The sequence below is a fragment of the Castanea sativa genome, chromosome 11 (genome assembly GCF_040712315.1).
Source record: "Castanea sativa cultivar Marrone di Chiusa Pesio chromosome 11, ASM4071231v1".
NCBI lineage: Eukaryota > Viridiplantae > Streptophyta > Magnoliopsida > Fagales > Fagaceae > Castanea > Castanea sativa.
Genome location: NC_134023.1, coordinates 11,106,041 through 11,121,693, shown reverse-complemented (window position 1 = coordinate 11,121,693; position 15,653 = coordinate 11,106,041). Strand labels below are relative to the sequence as shown.

Genomic DNA, 15,653 nt, shown 5'->3' with positions numbered 1-15,653 from the left:
TTGAACTAGTGATCCAGTGACCCAACTCATAGACCAGGTCAATGTTCGGGCCGGGTTTAATAATTACGCTATAAATGCCGTTTTGATGGCAATTGGCTGAGCCATTGTTCCAGCTGCTAGTTTCTATAGTTTGGTCACTAGACCTTCGATACAAGCGGCTCTAGTAGCCGAGCTATTTGTTTTGATGATTTGCTTGAAAAATTTTACATATCATACCAAACACTTGAAAATATTTTATTGTAAATTTTTTTATATTTCAAATATTTTTACATTTAAAAATTTACTTTAGAACAAGCCGAAAGTTAATTATTCTTAATAGAAAAGAAAATTCCAGAAGCACAACCCAAATCTAAATATGAGACAATATTTGTTTTTCATGTTATCCAATTACTATATGGTCAGACCTAGTGTCCTTCGTCCCATTCTGTGGGAGTTAAATTCGTGGATTGAATTCCCTTATAAACTTTTGAAAAACAGAAGGTCGGGGAGGCTTCCAACCTTAAAGGATAGGGATCTTTTAATTTTTTTTTAAATTTTAATTTATTCTATTTTAAATATCTTGGAGAAATTCTAGTGTAAATGGGTCTTAATGCATTCTGTGGAAGTTACATTCGAGGGTCGAATTCCCTTATTTGCAATAGCATGCATGAATGTGTTCCAACCTCTAACTCCTAATGCATTGTGAGTGTCTATTGATCATACTATAGTAGTTAAAAGACATGAATGGACTTTTATTTTATTTTTATTTTTTTATAGAAAGTTTTAATTTATAGCGTCTGCTCTCGATGATACCTCTTTTATCATCAGACCAAGACATCAGTTAATTTTTTGTGTAAGCGAGAATTAAACTCCACATTTCTTATTCAACCATCGGAGATTTTACCAGTTGAACTAATTGGAATCCACAAATCTATGAATGGACTTAAAAGAATGAGATAATCATAAATCCTTTCATTTCTGGTTTAGGATATGTTCTAATCTTCACCCTAACTTGGTAAGAAAATCCTATACAACCCTACCAAAAGTGAAACCCACAAAATACTGATCAACATTGGAAGAAGCACAAGTTTAAAAATGGCAAGGTCAGACTAAACTTTAAAAAACATCCAAAAGTCTTGGATGTATATGCACGAGATAATTTACCAACAAATGTTTAAAGATCAATTAAGAAAACTCTATGTGATGTCAATTCTATAAAAAGAAAAAAAAGAAAAAAAACTCTATGTGATGTCAATTTTCAAATTGGATGGCTCTGATTTAATCTCATGTGGACTTATAAGGCTGTGTAGTATGCGAAAATTTTCTCCCTAATTAAAAATTCAAATTCCAAATTGGATAACTACAGGAGAGCTTAGCTTAGTGAAGTAAAGAAGACTGCATCATCATTAGAGCACAATATATATAATTAATGAATAATTAATTAATTTGTGGAATTATGGATTTCAATAATCTTCTTGGATCTCCCCTATTTATTGCAACATCGGGTATGCTCCTTCATGGCATGACCCGTGTGGCCTATTTGGAAAGTCCTCTCTCCATTTCTATATATATCTCTAGCTGTGACCCCTCACCACATATACAGACAAAGTTGATGCAGTTGAATGAATCTGATTCATTAGCTAGACTTGAACAGAAGTGGTTCTCTCTTTGAGTAAAGTGGTGAGAGAGCTCAGGCCAAGAGAGAGATTATACCATGGGAAGAGGAAGAGCACCATGTTGTGATAAGAGTCAAGTGAAGAGGGGTCCTTGGAGCCCTGCTGAGGACTTGAGGCTCATCACTTTCATTCAGAAGCATGGCCATGATAACTGGAGGGCCCTTCCTAAACTTGCTGGTAATTAAGCTCCTCTCTCTCTCTCTCTCTCTCGTGCACGTACACATTTGTTTTGCTTAACTAGAGTATCTGACTTCTTTACGTATCTGACTATATTTAAAACTCCCGCTCTCTTTCTTTCTTACACATACATATTTCTGTTGTTAACGCGACTGTTCAGGACTTTTCTGACTATACTGAAACAATAGTATGCATGCAAATCGATCAATTTTTCACTTCATTTTTTTATGATACTCGAAACCTTGCATTTTCCTTGGTTTTTTCTGGGTTGGAAAACTGAACCCAAAGTTAGTACCATTCAAATAGTATCCCTTTTGCAACATACAAGTCCCAAATTGTTAGATTCTTTAGTCTTTTTATTGAAGGTTCAATAACAATGATTCTCTCAACACTTTCATGGCCGAATTCATAAGCCTTATTTCATATCACCCTATAGTCAATGACTCAACAGTGCTGAATAAAACTGACAAAACGTATGCAAGTGATTTTTACGTTTTTCAATCTAACAATGGGCTCAAGGTTTTGACAGCCAGGAATCTGTATTGACATTTGTTGGCTCATCAAAACCAATAGCATGAATGTGTCACAAGTGTACAAACTGCGTTGACCGTTGTCTTTCTTACAAGGCAATTTTGAAACGTCTTTGCAACTTCTTTTGTCTTTTTTTTCCACCAATAAAAATTGACACAAACCAAAACATGGATAGTATTTGAACAAACATGGAAATCACAGTAAATTACATAAACGAAAACGAAATATTAGTTGTTAGTATTACATATATAGTTTATACACAGAAGAAATCTCTATTGGTTAATTTTAAAGCTATATAACAAAGCACTTAATCACGGTTCCTCAAGTTTTGGAAATTGTATACACAAAACAGCTCGTGAGTGAATTAGGTAAACCTGCATTTGGACCCAGTTTTTTCCTTTATGATCAGTGAAATCTTTATAGGTATTAATTGTTTTTTCTAAGTTTTAAATTTTAAATAAATTAAGCTTCCTTATTCTTACTTTAGTCCAATTGTGGGTCCCGTAAATCAAGTGTATATAATAATTTCTTGATTGGTTGGTCTTAAATAAAAGTTGTGGACATATCAAAATAAAATAAAAAAGAAAAAAAGATTGCCACATACAGCAAGTAAAGGAAATCTCACCTAAAAAAGGCCAAGTTAGGAATTGACAGCAACTTCTACTCGACCAAACTTATTGAATCAAATTTCACAATCTTGTACCTAAGTTAATGTTACTTTTTGCTTGATAGCGAAGTACAAAAAGTAGAATTTAGGAAGATAAATAGACAACAAAGAAAAAAGTGATTAGGTAAAAATTGTCAATGCACGTCAAATTTGGAACTCTCGTAAATATAATAATGAAATAGAAAAAATGAATTGTATATGTGACGGCTAAAACACTAGGTATCTTTTGACGCCCCCACTATCAAATGTAAAGTCGTAAATACATGATTATATATATAAAAAAGTCATATTATACATAAAACCTTTGGAAATATTAGCCATTTTCGAGTAATGATTTTGAAAATGCAACCATATTTGATATATGATGAAGAAGAAAAAAAATAAGCTGTTAGTCTCAAGGTGGTTGGAGAGTAGAAATTATATTTTTATGAAGTCATTATGTACTCTATGTCAATTGTGAACAATATTTTCTCTCTTTTATTTATTTATTTGTTACTAAAAATGTAAAGTGTATGTTCACATTAATTTCTTGTTTGATTTGTAGGATTGTTGCGATGCGGAAAAAGTTGCCGTTTGAGATGGATTAATTACCTCCGGCCAGATGTGAAGCGAGGGAACTTTACAAAAGAGGAAGAGGAGTCCATAGTGAAGTTACATGAAACTTGGGGGAACAAGTAAGATACTATGTTTTTTTTTTTTTTTGGTTGAATTTAAAATAGGTAATGAGAGTGATCTAAGTTGACGTTTTCCACTTGAATATTATCATAATAACACTTTACCACTGGGTTTGGGTCTGCGGGATATCTTTTGTAATACTTGTAGAAAGTTGAATATTAATCTTTTATGTTGTTTACAAAAAAACAAAAAGAATATTCTTCTTTTATTTTGGGCTTATTATTCTTTATGATGCTTAATATGATCACATTAATGTGCAGGTGGTCCAAAATTGCGTCTCATTTACCAGGAAGAACGGATAATGAGATTAAAAATGTGTGGAACACTCATTTGAAGAAAAAATTGACAATGAAAGACGGTAATGTTCATGGAGATGAGTTATCATCCATAACCTCCTCATCCTCATCTTCATCTAGTTCGTTTACATCGCGTGAGAAACAAAACATAGGTGGTGGAATTGAGCATCAATCTGAGCAAGTCCCTATGGACAAGAAACCTCATGAAGAATGCAACTTGACACATGATTTTGAGAAAATTCAAGGTTTACAAAAAGAAGACACCAATCAATTTAGCATTGGCAAGGACCATATAGACCAATCAAGTTCTTCTTATTCATCTTATGATTCAAACGTTTCAAATTCTAGTCCGGTTGATGCGTTAAGGCCCGAAGAGCAAATGGTTTCACTGTTCGATTATGGAGAACCTTTTGATGTTAGCAACATATTACAGGAGGTGAACAAACCAGATGTGGATAGTGTGAAGGAAATCCCATTTGAGGCTGATGTGGACTTTTGGAACATGTTAGATAATTTAGATTCTGTCATGTCTAATGAAGTCCAACATAGTGAGGTGAATGCTTGCCAAAGCTCCAACTTTGAGGAGGAAGGTAGCAAAAAAGTTGATGAGAACAAGAAGTGGTTGCGTTACTTAGAAAATGAACTTGGATTAGATGCAATGGAGGAGGAGAACAAGGACATTTCAACAAAGGATGCAGCTCAGCCACTAGTCCCAGAAAATGTTTTAGTTTCAGATATTTTCAAGCCAGAAACCAATCCAGACATGGGTTATTTTGAAACGTGGCCCTCTTTGCCTCACAGTTCTTCTGCCTTTTGAATATATAGGCCAGTAAAGTTGTGGTTCTAAGAGTATGTCAAAATTGACTACTATAGTAGGATTCCTAACTTTGTGATTGTCCATTAGTTCCTGATATATTATGAATGTTATTAACACATTACACAGTTTAAGTGGAGAATGAACAATAAGCATGTATTTGTTTATGAGTAAAGATTTATCATTCCCCCGTTATTTCACATTTCGTACATATCCTTTTAAAATCATGTTTTGAAAACACGATTTCACAATTTTAACTGAAAAGACTAGTTCAAAAGGGGCGTGCTGTAATAAGATTTTCCCATTGTTCCTCGTCCGAAGTAGTGGCTGTCAAACGTCTGCTCAGTGGGTTGGTGATATACTCCACTAATTGTCATTTCTTCATGTTCCGACACCTCGAAGGAATGATGACAAATATAATTTGGAAGTATATCCTCTAGTTTCACACATTCACTTGAACTGCACATACTCTTAATGTCAAGTCAACCAACAACTTTGATTGACCTTGATTTGACACTATCTGCTCAACAACATATTTGAAATAAGATAGAGAACCTCGACGAATAAAAAACAGGTTTTGCTAGAGTTTTCCACTGAAAAATTGGCTTGTAATTATTTGTTAAGCCCGCATACAACTTTAAGCACACACGCCTTAAAAAGTTAAGGACATCTTAGATATAGTTTCCTAAATTAAATTTAAATATATGATTAAATGACCGATAAAGCATAAACAACATTTTTTTTTTTCCAAGAACAATTAAATTTAATATAAAAAAAACACAGCTACAAAGAGAGGGAGTAGTGATTCTACCTTTAAGAATACCAACAGTATGAGGGTGAGATTTGATTGATTTTTTTATTTATTTATTTATTTTTTTGATGAAGTTTAAAGTGTCTCATATAAAAGTATGCGGTTTATTATAACCCTTGGGGCTCAAAATTATGAATTTCTTTTTTTAAATATATTTTCTATTAATTTTGGTTATAGATACAGTTGACATAAAATTAAAATAGATTTATTGGTCAATTTTAAATACCAGATACAAAATTAAAATGGATTATCTTAACCTCTATGGACCATCTAGTACAAATAGATGCCTAAACCAAAAAGAAAATAAAAAACAAAGGTTGAAAGTTGAAGTTCTACCTACCAAGTATTTATTTGAAGAAAATCTTAACAAACCAGAAGAAATGGTCTCAAATTTCGCTGCCAATTAATCATTTGAACAGAATCTCACCAAACTAGCTGAAGGTCTTATTTTGCTGCTTTGTTTGGAGCTAAGCTAGTGGCAACTTGTCAACGAAAGAAGGATAAAAATTTCTGGAAAACGATATCATCAAATAAAATGTGATTTGGTAACGTCAATGACTAGTGTGTAAAACTTGGCTTTAAGAGATGTTAAAACAAAAACAATGAATATATCCATTGACTGTTTAAGCACTACTATTACCACACCACAATGACTGGGTTTTTGGTATTGCACATTAAGTCCACAGTCCACACCTACTTTGATTTTCCATAAAGGCATGCATTATCAAATTGAAAACATAACTTGAGTTGGGTCGATTAATAATTTATCATATGGAGTAGGGGTAAAATTCTATTTTAGTCCTAAATTTGATCAATATTTATTTTTCATTCTTAAACTTTAAGAAGTGTTTTATTTGTCTTTAAACTATTTAAAAGTTCTTCTTTCATCCCTAAACTATTAAAAATGTTTTATTTCTATCCTTAAACTATGAAAAAGTTATATATATTTTTTCATCCCTAAACTATTGAAGATTTTCTTTTTTCATCAATATTTTTATCACTAAACTATTGAAAAAACTGTTCATAAAGTCTAAGGATGAAAAAAGAACTTTACAAAGTTTAAAGACGAAAAATATAATTTTGATAAAATTTAAAAACCAAAAAAGTATTTTATCCTGTGCAATATGTCATAATCCAAATATGCCATTGGGGTAAAAGAGAAATGTACTGGTATTCTTTGACCCCCAAAATATTACTAGTCTTTGTATTGCTGGAAGCCTGCACAATTTTTTTTTAGACATGATGAAATTCTTGTTTTCCTACTGAGTTATTAAATTTGTTTCATATTAACCTGTCATTGGCTGAGTGATAATGTGCCTAATTTCCCTTAATTTGTCCATGAAATCCCAAAATTTTCATTGAGTTGTCATCTTTATTCTAATATAAGTAAATAAGTGATGCTATTCTAAACAAAAAGAACGTATATGTATATGTATCTATATATTTTATGATGAGAAAGCTGTAAAAATTTTTAGTATGAAATTCTTATTTTGCTATGGAATTAATTAATTTTTTTCATACTAACTTGTCATTAGCTAGTGATAACATTCTTGATTTGCCCATGATTTATACATTGTTCTTACACAATTTTTCACAAGCTGTCATAAGCACACCCAAGGAGAAGCCTAAAACATACGGACCCTATTAATAAGGTAAGGCCCAAGTCTTCAATTAAAAGCCGACAAAGGGGCCACAATCATAAATACTCAGCAGAAGCCCATAAAAGACAACAACTACAAAATGATCCAAGAATCCAGTCAACAAGGCAATGAACCAACATCCATAGAAGAAATTTGGAGAGCAAGGAATTTCTCCCTCCATCATAATTGCCATTGGATAGGGATCTTTTAATACTCCGTAATCTCAGCCCCACTTTCTGATCCTAACCAAGCTCCACTTGTGCACTCTTGGTCCCCACCGCCGTTAGGTTGCATCAAGATCAACGTGGATGCTGCAATTTTAAGCTCTCAAGCAGCTATAGCAGTGGTTGCTCGTGATTACCGCGGTGTTCCTCTCAAAATCTGGGCAAGGTTGATAAAGAGAACATCCCCCCCTCCAAGCAGAAACCGAGGCTTTGCTATGGGCAGTTCAGCTTGCAAAAGTGGAAAAATGGAGCCATGTAATTTTCGAAGGAGATGCCAAGTTGTGTTTTGATGCCATCAACACCCCCAACCATCCCTCCCTTGGTGCATTCACACCCCTCTGCTCAACATCCTTGCTTTGGTTGAGTGTTTTATTTCTTGCTCTTTTGTTTGGGTTAGTAGAACTTGTAATGGTGTTGCACACCACGTAGCTAGTTTTTCTTTAAAGTCTCGTTTACCTTTCCTTTTCATTTTGGAAAAAATCTGCCCCCTTCCTTGCTGGATTTATGTAAGGCAGACTTTCCCCTTTGTTCTCTGTTTCTTCAGTAATGAATTGTAGCTTATCAAAAAAAAAAAAAAAAGCATCCGTAGAAAAGTCGAAGCAAGCCCATATAAGGCCCAAGAAGGGAAAGCAAGGAAGATCAAGAGAGTATGACATTCAGCTTTAGACCAGCAGAATAGAAACTAGTTTGCTCTAAAATATTTATCATCATCTCATCCCTAAAAAATTCCAAAGGACCGAAAGTCCAATGAGTCAATAACATGCACCACTAAGTTAGTCCAATACATCTTCTCAAAAAAAAAAGTTTGTCCAATACAATTTGAATCGAGTTTACACTCTGAATTTGGGAGTTAGAGCTGAAACACCTTGTATCTCAATTCACTCAAAGTGTCTGGTTAAGAATAACTTATTTAGACTTTTGCTGAACTTTTTTTTTGTTGAGAGTGTACTAATAATTTTTTTTAAAAAAAATGTGAAAAATGTTAAAAAAAAAAAAGTAAGATTTTAAAAAGCTGTACATAAAAGCTAAAAGCTTAGCTTATAAGTTTTAGCCATACAGACACTAATGACTACTTGATTATTATGGTCCCCAGTTATATACTTTGTGTATACTTGAATGAATCTTTTCACAATTTAAATAAATTTTCCATTACTTATAATTTTTTTTTGAAGTTTGTATATGAACTTATAAAGTGAGAAGTGTTGAAATTAAGTCTTTTAATATTTTACATTTTCAAAGAATATGCTGGCAGTGAAGCTGTGAGAAAACAAGAACAAGTAGTGGTCTTGTTGATTACAGCCGTGAGAAAAGTTGAGGCCCCTCCTTTACGAATCCTCATTTTTGTTTTGTTTTGTTATGTTTTAGGTTTTTTGTTTAACATTTTGGACCGAAAATGTAAAATTTAGTTGGAATGACCAAAATAATATGGAATTTCCATAATCAATAGATAGAATCTGATACTTTCATTGTGACGGAATAGTTGGTTGTTTGTATCGGTTTTGTGACCCAAATTTTTAGAACTAAGGGTTGATTGTTATTAAAATATTTATGCTAAAGAAAGATGAATTCTTTTCTATATCAGTGTCTTTATTTGCCAAGAGTGTTGTAACTTGGTGGCATATCATGCTCTTCTTGGAAACTAGGATTCAAATCCTACTTCTCCCATATTTGTAACTAATAAATTATTAAAAAAAAAAAGGAGTTTATTTATTTGTGTACACTCCATCACTTATGTTCTTAGATGAAAACTAGCACTTGCTTAGGGGTTTAGCCAGAATTTTCCACTTGGGGGGCTGAATTATATATTTATATGCTAATCATAATTTATAATTATTACAGTAATTATATTTTATATATAATAGTCAAATTTAACATTTTATAATATTTTAAAACTCAGATAAGATTAAAAAATTGTTCAATTTGCTATAAACATATATAAGTTTTTTTTTTAAAAAGCCTTAGCATCTCCTATTAGAATTGTGCTTGATGATGACCATTCATAAAATAAATTTCATTCATTATCTTTTTCATAGTGAAATTCTGAACAATTTTTCCCTTTTTCAAATTGGGAGAGGGTTAAGACTTAAGAATTTTTCTTATCTCTAATGCAACCTAAATTATGTTGTAGAAACATATTAATGTTGGTACAACTTATAAGGCACTTGGATTCAAAAGGAAAACAAATAATCAACTAAAAATATATAAAAATGAGCTGATGATAATGAGAAAAAAACATATGAGGAAAAAAATTGGAAATATGAGAAAAGGATCAAATTTTGTGAAAAAAAATGATGATGATGATGGGACCTGAATAAATGAATTTGAAGGCTAAGAATGAAAAGAAAAACACACCAATTTGAGCAATGCACATCAATATATATATAAAAGCAGAGACCTCATGCGGAAGAGCATGAGGTCCTGCCATGTGGCGCTCTATTTGAGCTCTATTAGACCAATTATTGCATTTAATATTCCCAAATCACCTTCACTTGAAAAATAAATTCCAACATCCTTTTAGATATTGAAAAGATGCACATTACTCATTGTTTAGCAAAATCAAATTCACCTTTCTCTTTCTTAACTCTTCAGTTCCCCTTTAAATTTGAAGCACACTAATATATTTCTTTCTAAATCAATATATATATATATATATATTATCTGTAGCCCTCAAAGCTTGCTGGACACTGAGGAAAATAAATCAATGTAATAATTCTTTGGACAATAACCCAAATCCCATTAGATACCTCTACCCTTTCTAGCACCATTGATGCCAATTTGCTTAAACCATTATATCTTCTTCTTGGAGCTATGCTTTAGATCCCAAATTGAATCGTAAGGTCATTCTTCCTCTAAAAGGTGGGTATATAATCTCTAAAACAACCCTTTCTCTGTCAGTCTTTTAAAATTTTATTTTATTACTTTGATATCTTTAATTTTACTTTGTAATTTTGGTTTGGACGCAATTTCCTTTTATTTATATGTACGCAAATTGTTTGATAAAATAGCTGAGTGTTTTGCTATAGACCAATTATTGCATTTAACATTCCCAAATCACCTTCACTTGAAAAATAAATTCCAACATCCTTTTAGAAATTGAAAAGATGCACATTACTCATTGTTTAGCAAATCAAATTCACCTCTTTCTCTTTCTTAACTCTTCAGTTCCCCTTTAAATTTGAAGCACACTAATATATTTCTTTTTAAATCAATATATATATATATATATATATATATATATATATATATATATTATCTGTAGCCCTCAAAGCTTGCTGGACACTGAGGAAAATAAATCAATGTAATAATTCTTTGGACAATAACCCAAATCCCATTAGATACCTCTACCCTTTCTAGCTCTATTGATGCCAATTTGCTTAAACCATTATATCTTCTTCTTGGAGCTATGCTTTAGATCCCAAATTGAATCGTAAGGTCATTCTTCCTCTAAAAGGTGGGTATATAATCTCTAAAACAACCCTTTTCTCTGTCTGTCATTTAAATTTTTACTTTATTACTTTGATATCTTTAATTTTACTTTGTAATTTTGGTTTGGACGCAATTTCCTTTTATTTATATGTACGCAAATTGTTTGATAAAATAGCTAAGTGTTTTGCTATAGGCAACAGTTAATGCAGGAGCAGCAAACTATTTTTTATGTGCTCATATTGTAAATTGTAGCAATACGCAATAAATATGGTCTGTGCTAGAAGTAACGTTGTAAATTGCTTCAAATAAACACTATTTTGGTTTTGATTTCTTTTCTATAGTTTTTATGGTTTGCTTAACTTGACAATTTTGTCACTACACCAAAACAAAATAAAAAAACAAGGGCAGGAGAATATCAAGCTATGAAATTTATCTTAAGTGATGCCCATTTTGCAACATTTTGATTGTGTATGTGTGAGTGATATTAGAATAATTCAAAACATTTAAGAATATATATATATATATATATATATATATTAATTACAAGTCAATTCTTTCCATTTTTATTTTTATTAGTGTGACTGTTATTTATTCCAACAGTACTATAAGCATGAATTTTTTAGAAAGGTATATAACAAAATCTACCAATTTAAATGTTCAAATTTAAATGCACATTACGGATAAGCACTTGGCAAAGTGAGACCAAGCTTTGCACTGTTAAATTTTAATATATTTCCGTTAAGATCAACTCATCTTAAATTTTTTTATTCAGTTATTCTCTCCCTTAACTCTTCAGTTCTTTTAGAAAATAAATAAATAAATAAAAACTATTTCACTTCCCCTTTCAATTTAAACACACACTAATGTACCTATTTCTTTTATCAATTGATGGATCTTCCTTCTATTAATGGATCAACAATTCCACTACGAGTTCATGGACAAAAACTCCTTTCTCAGTGTCTATAAATAAATCAATAAATATTCTGACTCTCACTCTTTGTTTATTTCTTTCATTTAAAAAAAAAATTATTTGAGGTACCGAGTTTGTGGTTTGCAATGTTTGAGAGAAGATTGACTCGAGGAGATTGAAGCTTCAACTTTACCTATTTTGGTTGGAGACTAAAGTCACTAAACCCAAGAAGAAAAAGCCACCGGCCCCTAATTTATCATACCCTTATTTAGTATCTAAGAGGTACGAAATACTAAAACTCTACATTAGTAGCTAAGAGGTAATGGGTTTTTGATAATCAAACTAGATGGTGGTTTGTTTCTTTTCATTTGAATTATTTACTGGTCAAGATTTTTACCGAGCCACACCATTTTTATAATTTATAATTTGGCTTTTGGTGAGTGATTTAAATATGTTACATGAGGATGTGATTAAGAAAATTAGTTGAATTGGGTACTATTTAGACCCTAAGGCAAAGATAAGTTGAGTAAATAATCCGGTTTTGTTAGGCAGGTAGAAAGATCAATGAGGAAGAAGCTTAATCAACAAATCAAGGTCCTCCATGCCACATGTAGTTGGAGCACATACCCATGTATCTATATGGATTGGATCACATTCAAAACGCCAATGGAGCCAAAACTTTTGTGGGATTTGAAGTGCTAAGAGCCCAGGAATAATTATATATATTTTTTTGAATCTATAGTGTTTGATAAAATGCTTGAAGAAAATTTATAATTTTTATTTGATTGTATGATGTAGCAGCCTATATAATTGACACAAATGAAACAAATTAACTTAACTACGGGTTGGAAAGTTATTATTTTTAGGTGAATAATTGTCTTTTACCTATTGAGAGGTTAAGTATTATTTGGAAGCAAAGTTTTAAAATAATCAACACAATCTACACATATTCTATGTCCTACTAAACAACAAAAACTCAATTGTTAAAAATAGGAACAAAGAAAGAAACAATGAGAACCGCAAAGGTACAAATTAAGAACTAAGTGGGCAAAAAAATTATGTGGTGTCTCCATTATTTGAAGGTTAGCTTATAATCTATATTAACTCAAAATGGTATTAAAAAAATTGTTAAATATATTATACTGATACACCTTTGTTAAAAATTTGTTAAATATGCTGAATCATGTCTAGCTCAATTATCATTGAAGTTGCTTGCTTTATTTATTTATTGGTCAAGTATCATGTATGGCTGTCCACGAGAGCCTTGACAATATCAGTGTGTGTTTGTTGCTTTGCCTAGACATAAATCACTATGCAACCTTAGCACTACTATAATTAAAATATTATTGAAGATGCTTCATAAGATCAATGCCTTAGTTAGACATTTCGTATGACAAGGGATAGGTTCAAGGAGTTTGATACGCAATTATGCATAATGTATCCTTGCAATTAATTGGTTTATGATCAACTGATGGTAGGCAACAAAATATGCCTACATACTCTGAAGTTTCTACTATAATTGTAGGTGATTTTAGTAATGAAAATATCTATTATTTATGCTATAATATATGTACAAAAATTTCCAAAACCATTTTACATAAAAGTTTACAGCATTATCCGCGTAACGCGCGGGCAACCTTCTAGTTGCATTTAAAAATTGAAAACATTAGGAACAACGTCCTTTTTCTATTCTTAGAAAAAATAAAAAGAAAGACCATTAGAGATTAGAGATTAGAGATTTATAAGATTTTGGTAAAAGTGTGTGTATTGTTTGGGTGGAGTCCACTTGAGAAACTAACTAATTATTGGAATTGTAAATGGCTAAATGCAGTCATTGTTATATTTTAAAGGGAAATAACATAAAAACTAACAATGCACAGATCTCTATGACATTTTCTTTAAAGGAAAATCATTATCCAAAATCAGAGTAAGGAGAAAACTAGGCAAAACAATAGTAAAAAATAAAAATAAAAATAGCATGAACTGTGAAATGATGAATATTCATAGCTAATTGAAACTCTAAAACTAGAGACTATCTTCTATTCAATAGTTTGGAAACTCTAGGTTCTTGGCATGTTCTGCAAATAGGTGGGCCACTTGATTACTTTCTCTTTTATTATAATTTAAATTAAGTTAAGAGTAGTCTAGACTCATGTATTGGGTAGCCTATCCAACTATGCTAGACCAATTTAATTTCAATGACAGCAAGAAAGTTCTGTGAAATTTTTTGGAGGGGTCAATTATTATAATTTGTAGGGGCCCAATTTATTTCTATACAACACTATAAGAGGATTTCAAAAGTTTTGGGGGGGGGGGGGGGGGGGGGGAAGACTATATGTACCTCTACCCCTGCACTTGCTCTTCACAACATACTTGGATGGAAGCTGAGGTTGTGGATTGATTCTCCACCGTGTGTGCATATTAAATTATTCATGCCTTTCCATGGTATTGTACCCCTATGTGTAAAATTTTATTCTTCTTAGTAATGGAAGGACTATCTCTATGTAGCCAAAATGATTGGCTTATGAGATCTTGGTATTCTGCTGAAAAATGAAGGTTGGCAAATATTTTATAGATATTGGGAATATGTAGCAATGGGAGAGCATTTTGTTCAACTTTAATGATTCCAAAATATATATAAGAACAATTAGATCTATTTTTGGTTCAAGCATAATAGCTGCTACCCATATATATTGCAATTTATTAACTGATGCATATTAATCAGCTACTCTTCATAATTTCCTTTGTGCGGTCTTTGGGGCCTATAAGATCGAGGTAGTCTGAAATTCATATTTGCTAGCATCTTGTGGTTTTGATAGATGATTGATCAAATAACCTATATAAAAGAAGAAGTTCGATAGTAACAAATGCATACCTCTCCCTTTTCAAGAACCCTGCCTAATTAGCAAAAAACTTAGTATTGTTCTAACATAATATTTTTTATTTCATAAATTCCAGAAGCATTTAGGGCGAATAGAAATAGTTATTAACATGAATAACAAGATCATAAACCAATTGGTTGGCAAGCAAACCTAACCTATGATCCAATGCATATTTTTATGAATGAATAAAATCATAATCATTGAAATTAAAATGGTAGAAGTTCCACTATTTTGCATTAGAACATGAACATGATTCTCTGCAAGAGTCCATAACTCATAATTGATGGAATTATATCTCCAAAGTGAAGTAAACTGACTCAAGTTTTGTGGTATGTTGGAAAAATGTACATAGTATCTTGTTTTAAGTATCACATTGCATTATGGATGAGTACTCTTGCCTCTACGAACCTATTATGAATGTCGTTTTGTTTTTGAAGAATGGCCTTATGCAATTGGCAAGAGAGGAGGAAGCCTAATCACAATAAGTAAACTAAAGAGGCAACAGAAGAGGTGATTTGGTTGTGCTCACCATATATCAACTTCAAGATACCCTGGATGCTGTTGATAAGGGTCTCATGAGAACACATTGCTTCTGGCGGTGAATAAAATATAGCCTTTCTTCATTGTTTGTATTCAAAACAAAACTCGGTGGTGCATGATCATTCCTTTTTCTTACTAATTAGCTTAAAGTAACATATTCATGGTATTTTCTCTATTCTTCAAATGATTAGTTGTGAGCATGAAATTTGCTGATCTCATCATTTGACTAGTTCCATTTTATTCTACTGTTCTTTTAAGATTTTGACAAAGTTATGTTGTAGGCTATCAGGAGTTGTGTAAGAGTCATAAGCATGTGGTACAAATCTATAGTCAGGAAATCTTTTCATGCTGGTTCGATGCTGAAGGGAATGACATCCGAAACCTTCCAAGGATGTTCCCTTTCAA

The 15,653-nt window shown here is 32.0% G+C and overlaps 1 protein-coding gene across 1 annotated transcript; it reads left to right on the top strand.

The window, feature by feature from the left end:
- The first annotated feature begins 1,510 nt into the window (after positions 1–1,510).
- Positions 1,511–5,012, top strand: LOC142615117 (transcription factor MYB63-like). The gene is made up of 3 exons (XM_075787810.1): positions 1,511–1,832; positions 3,575–3,704; positions 3,966–5,012. The coding sequence occupies exons 1-3, from the start codon at positions 1,694–1,696 to the stop codon at positions 4,816–4,818; spliced, it is 1,122 nt and encodes a 373-aa protein (XP_075643925.1). The 5' UTR covers positions 1,511–1,693; the 3' UTR covers positions 4,819–5,012.
- The last annotated feature ends 10,641 nt before the right edge of the window (positions 5,013–15,653 follow it).